We start from the raw sequence: 17956 nt of genomic DNA, 5'->3' as shown, positions 1-17956 counted from the left end.
CAGAGGGAGTTCTCGGAAACAACTGTTCTCGCCTGTGCCCGAAGACACGGTCAAGTGGCTGAAACTGCTAAAAGCCTATGATGACTGGCAAGCTTTGAACCTAGTCTCTAGGACAGAAATCTCCTTTAGCAGAAGGAGTTCTCGGAAACAACTGTTCTCGCCTGTGCCCGAAGACACGGTCAAGTGGCTGAAACTGCTAAAAGCCAATGATGATTGGCAAGGTTTGAACTTAGTCTCTAGGACAGAACTCTCTTTTTCAAACTTAAAATTAATAACTCTTTATTAAAATATTGAATTTTTTTCCAGAAGTTATAACTTTGCTTAACGTACCATCAAAGTCGACTGTTCCTGATCCATCAGAGTCGATTTCATCAATCATCATGTCGAGTTCCTCATTGGTCAGTTGATCATCGAGTTCTCTCAGAATTTCCTTGAGACAGGAGGTGGGGATGTAGCCGTTTCCTGGACAGGAAAACAGTGGAAAAATAACATAAGTTAATATCTAAAAAAACTGCATTAATCCCATAGTTAATCACAACAATGTAGTAAAACTATATAACAGGTGAGTGTCAGTGTCAGACAATTATTCATTGTACTAACCCCAAAAATAATGACCAACACCATGGTGGAAGTCCACCATGGACCAACACAGTAAAACCCCAACAATCCGAAATGAAGGGGGCCAAGCCATTTTGGATAACATATTATTTTAAAACGTTTTTATTGGCTCGCTTTCTTGTCTGGTACAAATTTTGCAATAATTTTTATACTAACTTCCCGATGAGCTAGAGGCTTGAAACCTGAAACATATTTCACAAATGGATGACAATGCAATATTAAATCATTTAATTTTCATATGTCCCTTAGGCTACGCCCCATGGGCTTGTTTTTATTAGCTCACTTTCTTACAAATTTGTATATTAATTTCAAACGAAGATCCCGATGAGCTAGAGACTAGAAACGTAGCCTTCAAATGGATGACAATGCAATATTATATAATTTAATTTTCATATTTCCCTTGGGCTGCACCCCATGGGCTTCCAAATTTTCCATGTTTACGTTTTGAAAGAATGTAAATATATCAATAAATTTAAGTCAGCTGTAAATGCCCAAATTTGACAGTTAGAAGAGCAGAGGTTAAGAGGTACAGGTTCTGCTCTGCTCCAGAGAAATTCTAAAAATATAAAACAAGCATTTCAAAGTAAAGATAAAACATCTGATTACAGAATAATAAGGTTTTGGTTATGTATTAACAGGCAATATAAAATAGATTTAACATATTTACACATTTAAGACTAAATACCCCCGCCGCAGCAAACCTGCAGACTAAGCGAATTTCTATTTGACTGATTGGATTATGTACACTGAAATGTCTACTTAAAAATATAACATTTATTCCCGATTTAAATAGAATTAGTTTAACAAGTACTTAGGTTTGCTGCATCAGGGAGGGTAAAATTTTTTTTTTTGTAAAATGTTAATAGTTAGTAAGAAATAAAAACATTTTCCAAATTTGATCAAAATATGTTCATAAACAAGCAAACTACAACAGTTTACTTATTCTCCATAAGAATAACATGGGAATTTTAAATTTACAATTTTTTGGAATTTTCTCTGTAACCGTTAGGCGCATAATAACGCTCCAATATACTAAATTATTTGTTTTTTTAAGCTCTACAAAATGGTTTGGAAATAAATTGCAAAATTTTAAGTTTTTTGGGTCAAAAATGGGAAAAACCTATTATTACCCCATAAAACCCCCCGTAAACACCCGTTCCCATGGTCCGATCATGCTGGATCGCGAACTCGTTCGAATAAACGTAGGTTTACACGTTTGTACCAAATTTCATCAAAATCGGATCATTTTTGCATATATATATGAATTTGAACGGATGGTGTTTTTGGCCTCTAGGGACCTCAAAACGAAAAAGTAAATCGGTCCCGGGTCTAGGTCTTACCATGAGTACTACGGTAATAGCTTATTCCCTATATGGGAAATTCGCTAAAATTAGAAAATAATTTATAAATATGTAAAAATATGTTAAATATGTTGAGAGAATAAATACTTGTAATATTTAAAACTAAAAACGTAGGGCGTATGCAATAGATCATAATAGTTCAATAGATGAAGTTCATTGTAAGTTAGCATGCGCCCCACGTTTTTAGTTTTAAATCTTTATAACACATTTATAAACTATTTTATACTTTTTAATGAGTTTGAAAACGTGGCATTTTTAAAAAGTATTTTTGTTTATAAATTATTGGTTAATAAAGTGGTAGAAGGTTGTTTCGCTTAAAATAGGTCGAAAACACAGTAGTTTTTGACGATCCTGTCATTTTAAAACAACTACAGTATACATGTGCCACACGGTGGCCAATCCCCCCTGCCAAACAAATCTTCCAATCGATTTAAATTATTTATTAGATTAAACTGTAAAATGAAATGAAATGAAATGAAAATCCTTTATTTCAACAGGCAAAGTTAGGGCCACATGGCCCTTTCTTACACTTAACCTGCATGCATAATTATAAATATAAAATAGAAAATACAATTTAACACATTATTTACACAAAAACAATACTTTTTTGACAAAACGAAAACAAAATGTCTAACAACAACTGTGTGCAGTTTAATAGTATATTACATTACTAGAAAATATAGGTGTTTACCTGACGAGTGTGGTCGTTCCTGTGAGAGACGAAGTCAAATATGGGATTACCATACAAGTCAGGTAAACACATTTTGACGAGTGACGTACGATATTTTACGTTATACTACACTAAGCTAACTTAACAATTAAATACCTCCGCCTCAGCAAACCGGCAGACTAAGCGAATTTCCATCTACCTGGCTGGAATTCCACTAAATTATTCCCTTAAGTGTCAGATTTATTTCCTATTTAAACATCATTAATTTTAATGAGTAGGCCTACTTAGGTTTGCTGCTGCAGGGAAGAAAATGAGTTTTTTTTTTTATTAAAATATTGATAGCTTAGTATGAAGTAAAAAAATTCAAAATTTTATTGAAATATGTCCATAGAGAAAAGCAAGCTACAACAGTTTATTTATTCTCCATAACAATAACATGGTAATTTTAAATTTACACTTTTTTGTGGAAATTTTTTCGTAACCGTTAGGCATACAACATGCATCAATATACTAAATTATTTGTTTTTTTAGGTCTTTAAAATGGTTTGGAAAGAAATTGCAAAATTTTTATGTTTTCACGGTGAAAAATGAGGAAAACCCATTTTTACCCCCATAAAACACCCCCATAAACCCCTGTTTCCACAGTCCGATCATGCTGGTTCGCGAACTCGTTCGAATAAATGTAGGTTCACACGTTTATACCAAATTTCATCAAAATCTCATAATTTTTACTCGAGTTATCGTGTTAACGGACATATACAGACTGTCCCAAAAGTCCCGGACCGGTTTAATATTTTCTAAACGACAACAGATCAATCAATAACATTTGGTACACCAACACCACACCTAAAAATCTACTTTTTTAAGGAAATATCAATTTTCTGTCATATCATGGGGACGTCCCGCAAGGAGTCAGAAGGAAATCTTAAATAGAAGCACAACAAAACTCCTTTAGCAGAGGGAGTTCTCGGAAACAGCTGTTCTCGCCTGTGCCCGAAGTCACGGTCAAATGGCTGAAACTGCTAAAAGCCTATGATGACTGGCTAGAGATTCAAGAGAGGTTCAAGGGTATTTATCCTTGTAACTTTAATGCTATTGAACATCATAGAACAGAACCAACTTGTTTAATTGAAACAGCTGTTAAGATTCAATAATTCCATTTCTCATAAGGTTAACATGGGAAACTCCAGAGCCACTGGGGCGGAGCCCGAAAGGATTTTTGAAATAAGAATATGCCTATATGTTAATCGGGAATGTGAGCTATCATCATGCCAAATTTCAGCCCAATCCGACCAGTATTTTTCGAGTTTACTTTTCCCATACACACATACACACATACAGCAACCACCTCTTTTTTATAATAGTATAGATAGATAGATTGAGCGGAGCAAGCGAAGCTCTTATACGACGACTCTTGTGCATTTCGTCTCCTCCTAGACGGCTGAATCAATCGTTCTCAAATTTTGCATGGTGATAAAGACCATGTCGGTGAGTGCCAACATCTATATGGCGTTAAAAAAAGTCTCTCAGGAATCCGCCCGACTGGGTCTCAAAGTTTCAATGTAATCCTTATGGAAGCAGTATTTGAGACATGAACAAAGACATATGATCAGCTGTTGACTTTTGAATGCAGAAGATAAAGAAATAGCTGATAGCATTATTCCACAGATATTAGAACAGAAACGGTATAGATCATAAATGTAATCAAATGATGACACTAGCTTGGGGTCCGTGACGTAGAAAGTGGTGAAGGAAATAGTAAAGGTGAGCAGCCTGGAGTGTGGAAACTGTTTATGACGATTAGATTAAGGTAACTGCATTCCTAAAAGTCTATGGGAAGGGGGGAAAACAGGTCCGCGACGTAGGAAGTGGCGAAGGAAGTAGTCAAGGTGAGCAGTCTGGAGTGTGGAAACTGTTTAAGACGATTATATTTAGGTAACTGCATTCCTAAAATGCTATTGGAAGGGAAGGAAACAGGTCCGCGACGTAGGAAGTGGTGAAGGAAGTAGTAAAGCAGTAAAGGCGATTTTTCGGGTTGTGGGATCTGTTTATGACCATTAGATAATGGTATTTGCAATCATATGATGCTATAGGAAGGGAGGGAAACCGGTCCGTGACGTAGGAAGTAGTAAAGGCAAGCAGTCCGGACTGTGGAAACTGTTTATGACGATTAGATTCAGGTAACTGCATTCCTAAAATTTTATGGGAAGGAAGGAAAACAGATCCGCGACGTAGGAAGTGGTGAAGGAAGTAGTAAAGGCGAGCTTTTCGGGGTGTGGGATCTGTTTATGACCATTAGATTATGGTATTTGCAATCCTATGATGCTATGGGAAGGGAGAGAAACAGGTCCGTGACGTAGGAAGTGGTAAAGGAAGTGGTGGAAGGAAGGCAAGCAGTGCAGAGTGGGGGAACCGTTTGGGCAGTTAGATAAATGTATCTGTAATACTTAAATGCTATGAGAAGGGAAGGAAACAGGTCTATGACGTAGGAAATGGTGAAGGAAGTAGTAAGGCTAGCAGTGCATGGTGTGGGAACTGTCTTTGGCAATTAATGTATCTGCAATCCTAAAATGCTGAGAAGAGAGGGAAACAGGTCCACGACGTAGGGGGTGGTGAAGGAAGTAGTAAAGGTGAGCAGTGTTGAGTGTGGGAATGGATTAACGTATCTGCAATGCTAAAATGCTATGGGAAGAGACTGTTAAAGTGCTATGGGAAGAGAGTTTAAAATGATTACGAAGCATGAATCGATACATATTTTCGATATATGCAATAGTTTACAATCGAAAATTACAACTGAGTTGACAACAGCTGATTTTTACTCCATAGAGGCTAAAAACGATTTTTACTCTTTAAAGACTAGAAATGCTACTTTAGACCCGGGTGCAACGCATGCATTAAAAACGACTGTTTTTATTGCAGTGTGACAAAAACAATATAATATGAACCCTTGATGACTCCGCTCAATTTCGTGGATGCCTCTGCGAACGCCACCTAGTATATATAAATTACGCAACACTACACTGTTTTAACGAACTTCTCACGCAAGGATTTAGTCCAGAAAACAGCTGTTTGCGGCCAGCTTAATCAAATGGGGGTTCATCACGTACTGTAATGAGTTTTTACAGGACCAGCTGATTATATTTTCCAATGAGTGGTTATAAGTAGCGATTGTTAGTTATTTAGTCGGTGGTGGGAATAAGGATTTTTACAGATTTCGTATTGTTAAGTTATTTTAGAGTAGTATGGCGTAAAATATCGTACGCCACTCGTCCAAAATGTGTTTAACGGACTCGTATGGTAATCCCACACTCGACTTGGTCTCGCACGGGAACGACCACACGAATTTGAACATTTTGAATTTCATTCGATTTTGAAACATCTCATCTGCAGTTTCAAGACTAATGGGTGTTACCTGTGTTGAGGGAAGGCCACTGATGTGATTGAAAATGTCATCCAACATAAGACCATATTATTAGGCATCACATGAGACAACTTAATATTTTTAATATAACTTTAATTTTGCCCTGAAAAATATACTTCCATCTCATAATTTTTTGATCATGTAACAAGTTAACAAAAAGTATGTAGTGAATTATAATTTAAAAAATTTAAGCTACAACCTACAATTTGAAGTTTTTTTCTAACTCATAGTTAAAGCAGGTTAAAGTAATGTTTTATAAGAGTTGTTATAAGTGTTTTAAACTAAACATCAATTCAAATATTTTATTACAATTTTACAGCTACATAGCTGGATATAGCTCAGCGGTTATAGTCCTCGCTTAGTTATCAAAATGTCGATCGTCAGTTCGACCCTGACCTGAGAAAAGTGTTTAGTTTAAGATGACAGAACCCAGCTGTGGTTAAGGGGAGACGGACAACGGCCTGAGGGTAGTGGTCACCGAAGTAGGGGTGGGGAATCGATAATTCTGAATCCCACCGGAGGCGTTAACCTTTTGTCAAAGATTTCGCTTAGAATGCGATTACTTCTTAACTGTACATTTTTGTTAGAATTTATAATTTTATGATCAGAACTATCGATTAGTAAACCTTTATTCGATTTTTCATCATCAGCAAGTTTGGTTGGTTTGGTTAGGTTATAACAGTTTAATTTTATAATTAAAAATTATAAAATTGAATTTTAGACATTTGTAATTTTATTTTATGAACATAACTATTTTTCTTTATTAGTAAACCTTCATTCGATTGTTCATTATCAGCAAGTTTGGTTAGTTTGGTTAGGTTATGAAAGTTCTATAAAGAAACGATACGTTTTGACAGCGACGGTGATAGAGCAAACAATTTGCCACGAACAGTTCGGCTAAGCACGGTATGATGCGGAAGCGTTCGACACCAACCTAGAACTGAAGCTCCTTTCACACTATACGTTTTCGCTCGTACGAGTGTTAATCGTGCGGGCAGACGGTCGTGGGTCTGTTGCTTTCACACTATACGATTTGTAATCGTACGAGTATCGAAACCCCCCACTCCACCAGTACAGAGCTCATTGATACTTCAGTGGAAAGTTTTGTGGAGTATGGATCGGGAGCAAATTATTGCTGCGCTAATTATTTACAGACACAGGAAAAGAAATAAACGCGGCCGTCTGCACTGGGTACATCCCATAAATGTAAGACGTGAGGAAGTGGGCGTGTTTAATACATTATTCGAAGATTTGAGCAACGATTAAGCCAAGTTTTTTTTAACCATTTTCGTATGTTGAAAGAATCGTTCGACGAACTGCACAATTAGTTGAAAAGTGATCTTCAAAGAAGTAATACGACGTTCAGGAACTGCATTCAACCAGTTGAAATGCTGGCTGTGACTATATCGAGACAACTGAAACTAATTACAACAACTGAATAATACTATACAGTGCGCACAGGTAATTACTTAGTACTTTAAGAATGAGTACTACAGCAAAATATTAGTCGAAAATAATCAAAATCCTAAGAAACAATGGAACACAATCAAAACCCTTATTGGAGAAAATAAGAAAGATGCAGAACTTATTGTATTGAAAGGTGACGATAAAGAGTTAATTACAAGCCCTGAAGCAGTTGCAAATAAATTAAACAGATTCTTCTGTTCTATAGCAACGGAGTTGAGAGAAAGTATTATATTAGAACAACAGATAGTTCCCCAGCTAGTAAACGAATATAAACCCATGTTTCAGACAACTACATGTAACAATTCAATATTTTTCTATCCAACCTGCGAAAACGAGGTTATTGGCATAATCAAATCACTTAAAAACAGGAAAGCACCAGGATATGATAATATTACTCCTTTGATTATTAAGATAATTTCTACTTATATTGTTGAGGTTCTTGTTTTTTTAATAAATTTTAGTTTATATTCAGGTGAATTTCCCAATGATTTAAAAACAGCTATTGTAAAACCGTTATTCAAAAAGGGTGTTAAAACAGATCCAAGCAATTACAGACCAATTGCTCTTTTATCTATATTCTCTAAAATGTTTGAGAAAATAGTTAAGACTAGACTAATAAATTTTTTAGAAAAGTACAAATATTTTAGTGATGGGCAGTTTGGGTTCAGGAAAAAACTAAGCACTAATTCGGCGTTATTACATTTTATGAGTCAAGTGTATAGAGGTTTAAATGAAGGTAAATATTGTGCTGGCATTTTTGTCGACGTCATGAAAGCTTTTGATACTGTAGATCATGGTATTTTGTTGGATAGACTTCATGAAGCAGGGATAAGAGGTGTGCCTCATAAATGGTTTGCTTCTTATCTCACTGGACGTACTCAACGTACACGGGCGAACGGCGTAATTAGTGACCAAGGAACTGTATTACATGGCATTCCACAGGGATCTGTTCTATCTGGCCCTCTTTTTCTAATATACGTAAATAGCTTGTGTAATAGCCGTTTTAGAGGAAATTTAGTGGCTTTTGCGGATGACACTGCATTATTTTACAAATCGGATTCCATTGAAACTTTAAAATTAAATATTCAATACGATGTAAATGCTCTTCGATGGTGGTTTACCAACAACTTCATGGTAATGAGCCCAAAAACTAAATATGTAATTTTTAATCTATCAAGGAACATAAGTTTTATTACTCCGATAAAATACCACCAAACAAACTGCCAATCTACAAATTGTGATTGTCCTGTTGTTGAGCAGGTAGAGGAAATTAAATATCTGGGATTACACTTAGACTCAAAGATAAATTGGAAACGCCATATAGATTATGTTAAGAATAAACTAATACAATACGTCAGGATATTTTATATGTTAAAAAATATGTGTAATCAACGCCTACTCAGAAATATTTATTATGCGATGATAAATTCTAAATTGGAGTATGGTTTAGCTATCTATGGAGGAGCTTACTTTTCGTCAATTAAGCCATTAATTGTCTTGCAAAAAACCTTTATAAGGATAATTAGTAACAAATGTAGAACAGAACATGCAGCACCACTATTTAAAAAGTTAGAAATTTTGCCTTTGAGAAATCTATATATGTATAAAGTTTTACGAATATTTTATAAAAGAAGTGGAGATGAGGTTGAAACTATGACTGAAAGGAGAATAACATTAAGAAATAGGTATAATGCAATAGTTCCAAAACCAAATTTAACAGCTTTCAAGAAATGTTATTTATACCTTGCACCTAAAATGTTTAATGCTCTACCATCCAATCTCAAAACCATCTCAGAAGCAGATTTTTCTAGGCAGCTGTGGCCTTATTTATATGTTTGGAAAATGCTGAAATGTACTTTTATGGAATTTAGTATATATACAGTAGTATAGAAGTGACTAATATAGATAATAAGTAATATAAATACCTACTCTGTTGTATCATTTTTGTTTGTAAGTGTATTGACTTTTACTCTGTGCTGAAGAAGATCACTGTGTAGAACTCACTCTCACTGTATATATTATAACCAAGTGATATAAGTGACCGGACAAAACCGCCTCTTCGATTTTTAGAACATAAGATAGTGTATAAATCCACCAACATAGGTTTTTAACCTAAGGTGGTTATTGTTTTTTTCTTTTTCATGTGTAAATGTATTTTGTGTTGTGTATGGAAAAAACAATAAAGATTTCTTTAAAAAAAAAAATTAAACTCAATAACCAAACAATTAAACTGAAAAACGAAATTAAAACTATATAGCAAAAACGCTGCGAACTGCACTCGGGGAGGGCTCCCGCACGACTAACAACCGTGTAGTGTGAAAAGGGCCATATGGTCACATGGTCCACTAGCAGTAGACACGACTATTACTCGTGCGGGAGTCGGATACCAACCGTGTGCACCTACGGTCGCTACGCGGGTGAAAATCGTACACGGTTGGTAATCGTATAATGTGAAAGGGGCTATTAGCTCCAATGCGATACAACAAATGCGACTAATAACCGCACGAGCGAAAACGTATAGTGTGAAAGGAGCGTGACAGGTCCAACGATGTAAAAACTACTGGATTGCGCTCTCAGTAGCACTGCGGGCGCTGTTTTCGGTCTAGCTCCCCCCACCATCTACTGGCAGTAGCCGACGCAGCCCATACACTCACCATTGTAAAACGCGCCTTTTTAAGTTGCTGCTCTGTTTAAATATCTAATATATAAAATTCTCGTGTCACAGTGTTTGTCTGCAAACTCCTCCGGAACGACTTCACCGATCGTTATGAAATTTGGTGTGTAAATTCTGTAGGTATGCGAATCGGACGTAAACTATTTCCCGTTTCGAAATTCTTAAAAGGGCTCCGCCCCAGTGGCTCTGGAGTTTCCCATGTTAACCTTATGAGAAATGAAATTAATGAATCTTAACAGCTGTTTCAATTAAACAAGTTGGTTCTGTTCTATGATATTCAATAGCATTAAAGTTACAAGGATTACCAACAGGGTGCAGCACTATTATTTATTTTACATTTATGACAACAGCTAATTTGCAACCAAAAGGTGAGTGAGCGTAGCGAACGAACTTCAACCTGGAGACGAGTGAGCGTAGCGAACGAGCTAACCTGAAGGCAAATGAGCGCAGCGAACGAGCTCCAACCCAAAGGTGAGTGAGCGTAGCGAACGAACTTCAACCAGGACGTGATTGAGCGATGCGAACGAGATCATCTTGAAAATTAAACGTAACGGTACTTTCTTTCCATCGGTCTGTCTTAGGGGAAACCTATAACTTAGGCGATACGAAGTTCGCCGGGTCAGCTAGTATAGATATAAAATATTGCTAATACATGCCAAAAACTTTTACTATTCTAAACTTTATGTCTTCTTCTTTTCGTGCAAAAAATAACACATTTGAACTCTTAAAAACCCTACTACATTTGTCCAGTTTTTACCGCAAATCTATGCTTGACATTAACGTGATAGGCATACTTTTTTATGACCTATTTTGTAAGTTACATTGTCATTAAACATTGAAGGAAAAAATATCGCGTTTACGTCAAACATTTACGTTACCACTGCGGCAAAAACTTAGCAAAATTATTCTAAATGTTTATGTACTAGTTTTTCGATTAATAAAATAGAATTTCAAACACAAATATTGTACTTTATATTTCTCCTTTGTAATCACTTATTATTTTACCATGTACAATTTGGAACTAGCCATATCAGTTGTCTAAAAAACTCTACAAAACGGGTTTAGTGAATTTGTAGTTTTAAAGAATTCAAATGGGTTATTTTCTGCAAGAAACAAAACAGACATAAAAAGTTTAACTAGTAAAAAGAGTTTGACAAGCGTTAGCAATATTTTATCCCTATAAATTTCAACAGTGCAGCAAATAAAAAGTGTGTTTTATAATGGTGAATGTATGGGCTGCGTCGGCTTCTGCCAGTAGGTGGTAGGGGAAGCTCGACCGCGCGGCCAACACTGAGCCAGCGATCCATGAGTTGTTTATATCGTTGGACAGGTCAACCGACCGTGATTTAGAGGATTTCAGCCTGGGTCATGTGCCTACACCCGTAACAAAGCTACACAAGGCGTCTCACTCCATTCTGCACACATCCTTCACTCACATTCGGGTTAAAATACGGACCAAGGCGGCGCCCCCATCTCAAATAACAATGATAATAATAAATGCAAATCTGGTCCTACCTTCTTTGTCGTAGAGTCTGAAAGCTTCTCTCAACTCCTTCTGCATTGCCTCATCATCCTCTTCAACAATGAACTTAGCTGCTAATGTAACAAACTCGTCAAACTCCAATCGGCCTGATTCTGAAAACAATTAAATAGTTTTTTTTAGCGAATATCCCTATAGAGATGTAGGTGTTACTCCGTGGGTGGCACGGTAAGACCTAGGCCCGGGACCGATTTACTTTTTCATTTTTATGTCCCCAGAGGCCAAAAACACCATTAGTTCAAATATTTTTGTATAATATATATACATCCGTGAACGCTATAACTTAAGCAATTTTTGTCCGATTTTGATAAAATTTGGTTTTGAAGGTGTAAGGCGGGATAAACTTGAATGAGTTCGCGAACCAGCATAATCGCTCTATGGGAACGGGATATTACGGGGGGTTTTATGGGGTAAAAATTGGGTTTTCTCATTTTTGACCTTCAAAATACAAAATTACCCAATTTCTCTCTGGCCCTTTTAAAATAGCTTAAAAAACAAATAATTTTGAATATCAAAGTGTTTTTGTACAATAATTGGTAACGGAGAAAATTCAAAACATGGTTAATTTAAAATTCCCATGTAATACTTATTGAGAATATTGTAAATTGTTGTAGTTTGCTTGTTTATGGATATATTTTAATAAAACTTGGCAAATTTATTTATTTTATACTAAGCTATTAATATTTTACTAAAAAACACACTTTGTTAGTTTCCTTGTACTGTAGAAGTAAACCTAAGTACTCGTCAAACCTAATGTAATTTAAATGGATTTAATTGAAAATCAATTAAGACAAATGGCAATGCGCTTAGTCGGCAGGTTTGTTGCGGCGGGGGTATTTTTTATTAAATATAAATCATAATTTAATTTTATATTAACTATTAGTTTGTATTTTATCCCAAATGGGATCTTATCATACAAGAAAAGAATTGTGAATGAGGGTTCTTTTTAACACATTTTTATTAGATCGCTTTCTTGTCCAATACAAATTTTGCAATCAATTTTAAACTAACTTCCCGAGGAGTTAGAGAATTGAAACTTGAAATGTAGCTCACATATGGATGACAATGCAATACTATCATTTAATTTTCATATTTCACTTGGGCTACGCCCCATGTGCTTGTTTTTATTTGCTCGCTTTCTTGTCCGGTACAAATTTTGAAATAGATTTCAAACTCACTTCCTGTTGAGCTAGATACTTGAAACTTGGAAACATAGCTCACAAATGGATGACAATGCAATACTATATCATTTAATTTTCATATTTCACTTGGGCTATGCCCCATGTGCTTGTTTTTATTTGCTCGCTTTCTTGTCCAGTACAAATTTTAAAATAGATTTCAAACTAACTTCCTGTTGAACTAGAGACTTGAAACTTGGAAACATAGCTCACAAATGGATGACAATGCAATACTATATCATTTAATTTTCATATTTCACTTGGGCTATGCCCCATGTGCTTGTTTTTATTTGCTCGCTTTCTTGTCCAGTACAAATTTTAAAATAGATTTCAAACTAACTTCCTGTTGAGCTAGAGACTTGAAACATAGCTTACAAATCGATGAAAATGCAATACTATATCATTTTATTTTCATATTTCCCTTGGGCTAAGCCCCACGGGCTTCCAAATTTTCCATGTTTACATTTTGGAAGAATGTAAATACTGTATATCAATTGAAGTCAGCTGTAAATACTTAAATTTGACAGTTCAAAGAGCAGAGGTAAGTGGCACAGGTTCTGCTCCCGAGAGATTCTAAATATAAAATACCCTCGCCACAGCAAACCTGTTGACTAAGCTAATTTCCATTTGTCTGAATTCATTTTCAACAAAACCTATTTAAATAACATTAGGTTTAATGAATACCTTGGTTTGCTGCAACAAGGAAACTAATAAAATTTTTTTTTAATTTTTAAATTTTTAGTAAAATACTAGTGTCCCTGTTGCTCGAATTCGAGCAATTGCTATGTATTACATGCATTATTTTAAAACGAACAACAGTCATAATTTATAGTGACTTTAAAAGATTCGACTCAATGGAAATACTTAAGATCTACATAACAGATCGATATAATCAACATTTCTTGTAAGATAATTATAAGATAAGATAATTATCTTATCATTTTCCAAAAGCTGATCTTGTTTTTTAGTGTTTTCTACAAATAGCCTAACTCATTAGTTAATAATCCATTTCAACCAATTCAGTAAATGTTTGTAGCAAGCTATTAAATTAGCAAACTTGTTGACTGTCTAAAATTAACATACGTTCTTCTTCTCACTTTCAATTTCTGACAACAGCTGGAGTTTCATAACAATTTTTGTTTCCTATGTTAATCTTACGGAAAAATACGAAATTTTAAAGGGCCCCAGGGCCTCACTCTATAATTATTTCCCTAAAAAAGAAAGTTTCCTGCACAACTTCACGTTACGCTCTTTCCAATGACCCCAAAAAGGGGTGGCGGAATTGTACCCCCCTGGAATTGTACCCCCTGCAGGTTAGTGACGTCACGATGACGTCTCATTTTCTCGACCAAAACGGCGTGTACGGGCTGGAATTGTACCCCCCTCATAAAACTTTGATATTGTTATGCACGAGTGGTTTGATTAAATCCACTCGCATCTAAAAAACTGTACGGACCGGAATATTACCCCCCTGGAATTGTACCCCCTCAGTTAGAACTCTATTTTATTTGGCCAGTGTACGGGGTGGAATTGTACCCCCCTGGAATTGTACCCCCGGCAGTCTAGCCCTTCTTATAGGTCTTATAGGACCGGAATTGTACCCCCCTGGAATTGTACCCCCTGGTGACCGCAGAAGAAGATGTACGGCCCGGAATTGTACCCCCTGGAATTGTACCCCCCCATTTCACCCAGGAGCCTGTCTATTATGATTACCAAGTAAAATCAAAACAATAGTTATGTTGGATATTAGAGGGGAATCACACGAAAGTGAACTGAACCATGTTACCCGAAACCTAATGAATTGCTTGTTGTGAAAGGATATTCTAAGAAACTGTAAATTAAGGCCATTCCGAGTGCGAGATGCCTAACAGACTTCTTTGTACTTTATTCATTAATATTTTCTTAACCTTCCCAAGTAGGCTACTAACTGTTTATAGGTTAGCTTAAATTCACAAAGGTTAAAACTTTGACAAACCGTGAAATACTTTGTACCAGATACCTACAACTAAATTTTACAACAGGTATTTTGCCCACCTTTGCCATGTTACCGAATGAACAATAATGCATATTATGTTTGAATGAACAAAAATGAAATACATTAACTTCTTTTCACGGTCATATTAAATTAAGTTGAAAAAAGTTACGTATATAAATAACCATTCCATTCTTATAGCATAGTTATTGTATACAAACTAGTTTAGCTTAGTTATTAGGCCTATGTGCAGTAATCAAAAGGTAAGTATTTCAAATGTATATAACTAAGCCGAAATTCGCTGCTTGCGACTCCTCTTGAAAACAAAGTTTGTAAGGATTAACGGTAACAGCGGTTTTGTTTGGAAGCAGCTAATAGTATTTGTGTTTTTACGAAATATTGATTACTGGACTATGACAATATTGACTCTGCTTAAAATGTACAGATGTAGATTTGTAATTCATATTGTTTCGGTTTTCAATTCTGTATGTTTTATTTTCAATATTTTAATAAATGTATGTTCTTAAATTTAAATCTATAAAATAAATTTAATAAAATAAATTTAAGAACATACATTTATTAAAATATTGAAAATAAAACATACAGAATTGAAAACCGAAACAATATGAATTACAAATCTACATCTGTACATTTTAAGCAGAGTCAATATTGTCATAGTCCAGTAATCAATATTTCGTAAAAACACAAATACTATTAGCTGCTTCCAAACAAAACCGCTGTTACCGTTAATCCTTACAAACTTTGTTTTCAAGAGGAGTCGCAAGCAGCGAATTTCGGCTTAGTTATATACATTTGAAATACTTACCTTTTGATTACTGCACATAGGCCTAATAACTAAGCTAAACTAGTTTGTATACAATAACTATGCTATAAGAATGGAATGGTTATTTATATACGTAACTTTTTTCAACTTAATTTAATATGACCGTGAAAAGAAGTTAATGTATTTCATTTTTGTTCATTCAAACATAATATGCATTATTGTTCATTCGGTAACAAATTATGAACAGCTATTACTGGCAAAGGTGGGTAAAATACCTGTTGTAAAATTTAGTTGTAGGTATCTGGTACAAAGTATTTCACGGTTTGTCAAAGTTTTAACCTTTGTGAATTTAAGCTAACCCATAAACAGTTAGTAGCCTACTTGGGAAGGTTAAGAAAATATTAATGAATAACGTACAAAGAAGTCTGTTAGGCATCTCGCACTCGGAATGGCCTTAATTTGCAGTTTCCCGTACACGCCGTTTTGGTCGAGAAAATGAGACGTCATCGTGACGTCACTAACCTGCAGGGGGTACAATTCCAGGGGGGTACAATTCCGCCACCCCTTTTTGGGGTCATTGGAAAGAGCGTAACGTGAAGTTGTGCAGGAAACTTTCTTTTTTAGGGAAATAATTATAGAGTGAGGCCCTGGGGCCCTTTAAAATTTCGTATTTTTCCGTAAGATTAACATAGGAAACAAAAATTGTTATGAAACTCCAGCTGTTGTCAGAAATTGAAAGTGAGAAGAAGAACGTATGTTAATTGTAGACAGTCAACAAGTTTGCTAATTTAATAGCTTGCTACAAACATTTACTGAATTGGTTGAAATGGATTATTAACTAATGAGTTAGGCTATTATTTGTAGAAAACACTAAAAAACAAGATCAGCTTTTGGAAAATTATAAGATAATTATCTTATCTTATAATTATCTTACAAGAAATGTTGATTATATCGATCTGTTATGTAGATCTTAAGTATTTCCATTGAGTCGAATCTTTTAAAGTCACTATAAATTATGAATGTTGTTCGTTTTAAAATAATGCATGTAATACATAGCAATTGCTCGAATTCGAGCAACAGGGACACTAGTATTTTACTAAAAAAATACAATTTATTAGTTTCCTTGTTGCAGCAAACCAAGGTATTCATTAAACCTAATGTTATTTAAATAGGTTTTGTTGAAAATGAATTCAGACAAATGGAAATTAGCTTAGTCAACAGGTTTGCTGTGGCGAGGGTATTTTATATTTAGAATCTCTCGGGAGCAGAACCTGTGCCACTTACCTCTGCTCTTTGAACTGTCAAATTTAAGTATTTACAGCTGACTTCAATTGATATACAGTATTTACATTCTTCCAAAATGTAAACATGGAAAATTTGGAAGCCCGTGGGGCTTAGCCCAAGGGAAATATGAAAATAAAATGATATAGTATTGCATTTTCATCGATTTGTGAGCTATGTTTCAAGTCTCTAGCTCAACAGGAAGTTAGTTTGAAATCTATTTTAAAATTTGTACCGGACAAGAAAGCGAGCAAATAAAAACAAGCACATGGGGCATCATAGCCCAAGTGAAATATGAAAATTAAATGATATAGTATTGCATTGTCAACCATATGTGAGCTACATTTCAAGTTTCAATTCTCTAGCTCCTCGGGAAGTTAGTTTAAAATTGATTACAAAATTTGTACTGGACAAGAAAGCGATCTAATAAAAATGTTTTAAAAAGAACCCTCATTCACAATTCTTTTCTTGTATGATAAGATCCCATTTGGGATAAAATACAAACTAATAGTTAATATAAAATTAAATTATGATTTATATTTAATAAAAAATACCCCCGCCGCAGCAAACCTGCCGACTAAGCGCATTGCCATTTGTCTTAATTGATTTTCAATTAAATCCATTTAAATTACATTAGGTTTGACGAGGACTTAGGTTTACTTCTACAGTACAAGGAAACTAACAAAGTGTGTTTTTAGTAAAATATTAATAGCTTAGTACAAAATAAATAAATTATTTGTGCAGTTTGTGGGAACCGTTGGTGGCAGTTAGATTAAAGCATCTGCAACCAATGACTTTGGTTAATTAATGGACGAGAAGTTAGGATTGTTGTCGACTGAGATTTGGTTGATTTGCCAATACAAATTACATTGTGTTCACCAGTGACACCGGTAAATAGGTTAGGTGCGGGTGTACTTTTCAATTGTTGCGCTCACGTTCACTCATCCCGTTACGCGTAGAATAAGCGTATGCAAGCGGACAGCTGATTTT

At 35.2% G+C, this 17956-nt stretch overlaps 1 protein-coding gene across 1 annotated transcript in view; it reads right to left on the bottom strand.

Annotated features, from left to right (window-relative positions):
• LOC129004105 (troponin C, isoallergen Bla g 6.0301) overlaps window positions 1–17956 on the bottom strand; it is a 67605-nt gene that overhangs the window by 34363 nt on the left and 15286 nt on the right. The window contains exons 4-5 of the mRNA XM_054432529.1: window positions 11727–11846; window positions 331–462 (exon numbers count right to left, since the gene is read on the bottom strand). Of these exons, the coding sequence (XP_054288504.1) occupies window positions 331–462; window positions 11727–11846 (252 nt within the window). The remainder of the gene's footprint in view (window positions 1–330; window positions 463–11726; window positions 11847–17956) is intronic.

This window comes from Macrosteles quadrilineatus, unplaced genomic scaffold, assembly GCF_028750875.1.
Source record: "Macrosteles quadrilineatus isolate MER2022 unplaced genomic scaffold, UCM_ALF_1.0 Scaffold_1__1_contigs__length_201487025, whole genome shotgun sequence".
NCBI lineage: Eukaryota > Metazoa > Arthropoda > Insecta > Hemiptera > Cicadellidae > Macrosteles > Macrosteles quadrilineatus.
This window is presented reverse-complemented; position numbering and strand designations above follow the sequence as displayed.